The 4,294-nt window shown below is 37.3% G+C and overlaps 1 protein-coding gene across 1 annotated transcript in view; it reads right to left on the bottom strand.

Moving 5' to 3' along the window:
- Positions 1-4,294, bottom strand: part of LOC104124100 (E3 ubiquitin-protein ligase XIAP) — an 11,839-nt gene continuing 7,545 nt past the window's right edge. The window contains 1 exon segment of the mRNA XM_009636408.2: positions 1-4,238. Within this exon segment, the coding sequence (XP_009634703.2) occupies positions 4,045-4,238 (194 nt within the window). The 3' untranslated portion in view covers positions 1-4,044.

Raw genomic sequence — 4,294 nt, 5'->3', positions numbered from 1 at the left:
GAAGCAACGTGACACGGTGGCAAAGGTGGCAAGACACTGTCAACAACCTGAGTCAGCGCAAAGGCAGGGTCATGGGGGAGGAAAGGTTTTCTTGATCAAATTTCCAAGCTACTCAGTAAAACTCAGGCATGCAAAACACACCAAAAAATAGTAAGAGGGAGAGCATTCACTCATATGTTGGTTCCCCGAGGAACGAAGGCGATCTCACTAGACTGGCTCTTCCCACTTGACTGTACGGAGGAGATGACCATCACCCTTCACAAGGCAGGCTCGAGAGCCAAGGCCGGTCTGGCCATTCCGCCCCAGACAGGCGACAGAAAGCCTTGGGTCGGCGGTGGAAGTGCTTCCCCAATCCACTCCTTGGCACCTCACCTGCTAATTGGATCAGTCACGCACAAAGCATAGGGTAGAAAGCACCACCTAACAACTCCCTGTTTGCACACTTACCGCCGCAGAAAAACACTGCAAAAGGCAGAAAAATCTCCAACTTCTTCACTCTATGAAGAGCTGACCTTCCCTTTGGGTAGGCCTGACACATCATATGCGAAAGCTGGCACGCCTTGAAAGGCAGGAGAGGTTCTCTTCCGGGTAGTTACTAAATACCATGGCAGCAAACGTCACCACCCCTTGTAGCGTTTAATCCTAGTAGAGCGCGCTTCAGCCTGAAGTTTCACATGAACACAGTTATCAGGCGTCTGCATTAACCTCCCACCCAGTTATAATTCCATCCTAACAGCCCATTGTATTTAAGTTTTTGTTAATGTCAATAAAACAAGTATAAAAAGCTCACTTTAAACCCCTATGTTTTAGGTTAACGTTTTGAGAACTTCGACAAACTCTTTGTCCTGTAGCTTCAGGCTGCACACAGAGCTAACAAAATTAAGCATAAAAATTAAACCGCACCATGGTCAAAACTAACCAGGCAATGTAATATGTTTAAATACTCTTTAATTTTGAAAAGAAAGAAACCTGTAATAATTGAAAATACTTTTATTGTGCTATGAGCTTTGGATCAAGCCCCAAAACAAATTAAAAAGAAGTGTGGAGAGCTACAGATCTGTAGAGGTACAAGCTGCGGCAGCCAGCAGAGTATGTCAGTATGATGCTTCAAGCCCCATGGTTCAAGGCAGTGAGAAAAAGCTAAATGCATAGCAAAAAACCCCCTGGATCTATGGGGTTTCCTTATTTTAGCCTTCCATTCCCAAATTAGGCATGCAATTTCCATGTTTTCTAAACAAACCAGTTCCAGAACACATTATTTAAAACCCTTGTAAACCTCCCACCTATCTAGAGCAGCAAATAGTTCTGCCGCTGCGAGTAAAATGAAACTAAGGAAGATTTTACATCAAAGCAACTAGAAGAAAGTTACTGAACGCTGATACTTGAATACATTCCATGGCTCTTCACTCCAGGTAACTCTTTTATGAAAATCAACTCCCAAGGCATTTTTGTCCTGCTATTAACCTCCTCTTCAAATCACCCGTGCTTCCACTCCTCTTATTTGCATCCTTCATGTCTCTCTCTTTAAACACTCAGCCCAGTATCAGTCTCCATGGAATTTCTTGTTTCTTTAAGATACTGAAAATCAACGTAATTTGAAAAAACATCTTTGTAATTCAAGCTGTCAAAATTTGATGACTATGCTAATTATTTTTGCACATTTAGTCTGACTAGAACTCTGATTATAGTTTTTTAAAAAACCTAAACCTACAGAGCAGTTATATTTCATCTTGCTAACAGGCTTTTAACCCTTTAATGTTCCTAAGTGATTAAAATTTGGATTGCTACTACAGCTATGCCTTCTCTAACACTTATTAAAAGTTGCAGTAAGGCATACAATATACCTTTTAACAGCTAACCAGTTTTAACATGAAGCATGAAGCATTTACGCTATTTGCTCGCCTGTTATTTGGACAAAGTGCTCTCCATTTCAGTTCAGAAGGTACTATTTGTGACCTACTTCAGGCTTTTTCTCCAACAGTTTACATACATCCAAATATCATCCTACTAGGATTTAGTTTTGTAACAGTTCTAAGTAAAATTTGGTCAACCTCTTTCCCTGACAGGGCTTTGTCGAGCCGCATGCCAAGTTCTGCAGCCTGTAAGTTGGATCCAGCTCATCCAGATAGTCTCTCTCACATGACTTAGGTCAAGGTTAGGTAACAAACCATCTGCTTAAGCAAGTCAGCGCAGCACGGTTCGCAACGCTAACTAAACAAGCTATTTCAGGCAAGGTACACCCAGCTCATAGGCAAACACCCCCCGCCTCTAATTTCCCTTGAAAGTACAGAAAACCCTCCCTGTAAGTGGAAATGGGAGCTAGAAACAAGGCTGTCAGAATCGCCAGTCCCAATTTGTCCTGAAAAATTCCCCTATGCATGAATTACCTGGAACACTAAACTTCACAAAGGCACAAGAAGACAAAATAAACCTTTCTGAGCCAAATTCTTTACAAATGTCTAGTAATCATGTATTCCTAAGAACCAAATTCTAATTTATTACAAAAGAGGAAAATTAACATATTTTAGTTTTCTGATCAATAGATTTTAATTTATTCAAAAACCAGATTTTATTTCCTCTCCAAATATATTTGTTATCCTTAATAACACTCAGGTTAAATTAGTAACAGTTGAGTTACAAAACAGAAAAGCAACAGAAAGCAACCTTCTGTTATGATTTTTTTTTGCATGTCAGAATCAAATATGCTGATCAAGGAACAATTGGGTTGCACTTTATTTTAAATATTCATAACATTACACCGGCATATAATCACAGCACATATTTATAAAAATAGAAAAAGTAGACATTAGATTTCTGTGTATTGGATTTAAAAGTTTTATCACGTGAAAAAACTATATTGTGTGTATTTTAAATATATTAGTGTGTAGGACTCAGAGATAAAAATATATACATGGAACGTATTAGTAGCTCCACAAAGTAAGGAAGTCACATAATTAAGTAGAGTGATCGTAAACCAGCTGTACTTAAATACAAAGCTATGATACTTTTTTAATTGGTGAACTGAGGATCAGTCCAGTAAGAAATAGTTTATCAAGTATTTAAGGTGACCCTCACTAGAATAGTTCTTAGCTTTTTAATGTAAATGCTGCAGACTGACAGGAACAAAAATGGAAGATTTACCACATAACCGATGAATTATAAAAGAAAAATTTTAAAAGTAAGCATTTTCATGGAGATACGAGTTTAATCTCTAATCTTTAAAACACAAGAAAAAAAAATGAAACAATGAACAGCTTTTGTGTAGGGGGGCAATTTTAAAATGAGACCACTCCTTTCACGAAGGGCACATGATAAGCAAGATCTCCTTCATTTCTGTTGAGTTCTCTTAAGGAATTAAATTCATGTACATTTTAAGTACAGAGGGATTTTTGTGAAAAATGGATGGCTAAAACCAGACTACTGAATTTATAAATCTAAAACAGAAAAAAAAAAAGGGGGAGATAGAAGTTCTGTATCAAAACAGACAAACTTACAAAGCAACAGTAGCAAGCATAAGGTGAAACATTGCAGCAGCAGGTTTACGCATATTCTCTGAATTATGCCACAACCAAAGTTACAGAAAAGATAACATTTTCTATATTGCATAACATTTTTGAGAAGCTAAAATCTCAGACATAATATACATGCATATAATAATCTTTTTAAAATTCACTTACTCATTTACAAATCTTATATTGGGCCAGACTCTTTATACAACTGTATCTGCATAAACTTCAGTCATACAGAGTCCTCCCAAAGTGAAGCAAAGGACATAAATAAACCTTCGCATTACTTAGGTTTTTCCAAATCAGGTCCATGAATTAAAGTTACAGAATATATATATTTCCCTTTCAATATTGGTTTGTACATATAAAAAATTCACTCAAGGAAAATAATTTTTTAAATGCTGAAATGTACGTATGAAAAATCTAAATACTGCCATATGATTACATCCTGGAATTAACTGCATTTTTCTACATTACATTACACGCATTTAAAGTAATAACGCAGGAAATGTTTGCATCCACAGTGCTGTGTGTTTCACTAATACATAAAAACTTCCTGTCTTTTCATAATATCTGTACGACACAGAGGGCATTCATTAAGTGCTTCAGCACATTCCTTACAGGCAACTAAGTGACCACAGGGAATGAGGACGACTGATATGTCTTTAGCCATACAGATTTTACAAAGCTTTTCTTCCTGCAAGCGTCTTAACTTCTCTTCAGTACTGAGATCTAAGGAAAACAAACACATAAAAAGAAGTTCACATATTTAGTACCCTTGACAGTCC

This window comes from Egretta garzetta, unplaced genomic scaffold (genome assembly GCF_000687185.1).
Source record: "Egretta garzetta isolate BGI_Z169 unplaced genomic scaffold, ASM68718v1 scaffold53, whole genome shotgun sequence".
NCBI classification, from domain to species: Eukaryota; Metazoa; Chordata; class Aves; order Pelecaniformes; family Ardeidae; genus Egretta; species Egretta garzetta.
Note: the sequence above shows the minus strand (reverse complement) of the source record. Positions and strands in the feature narration are given on the sequence as shown.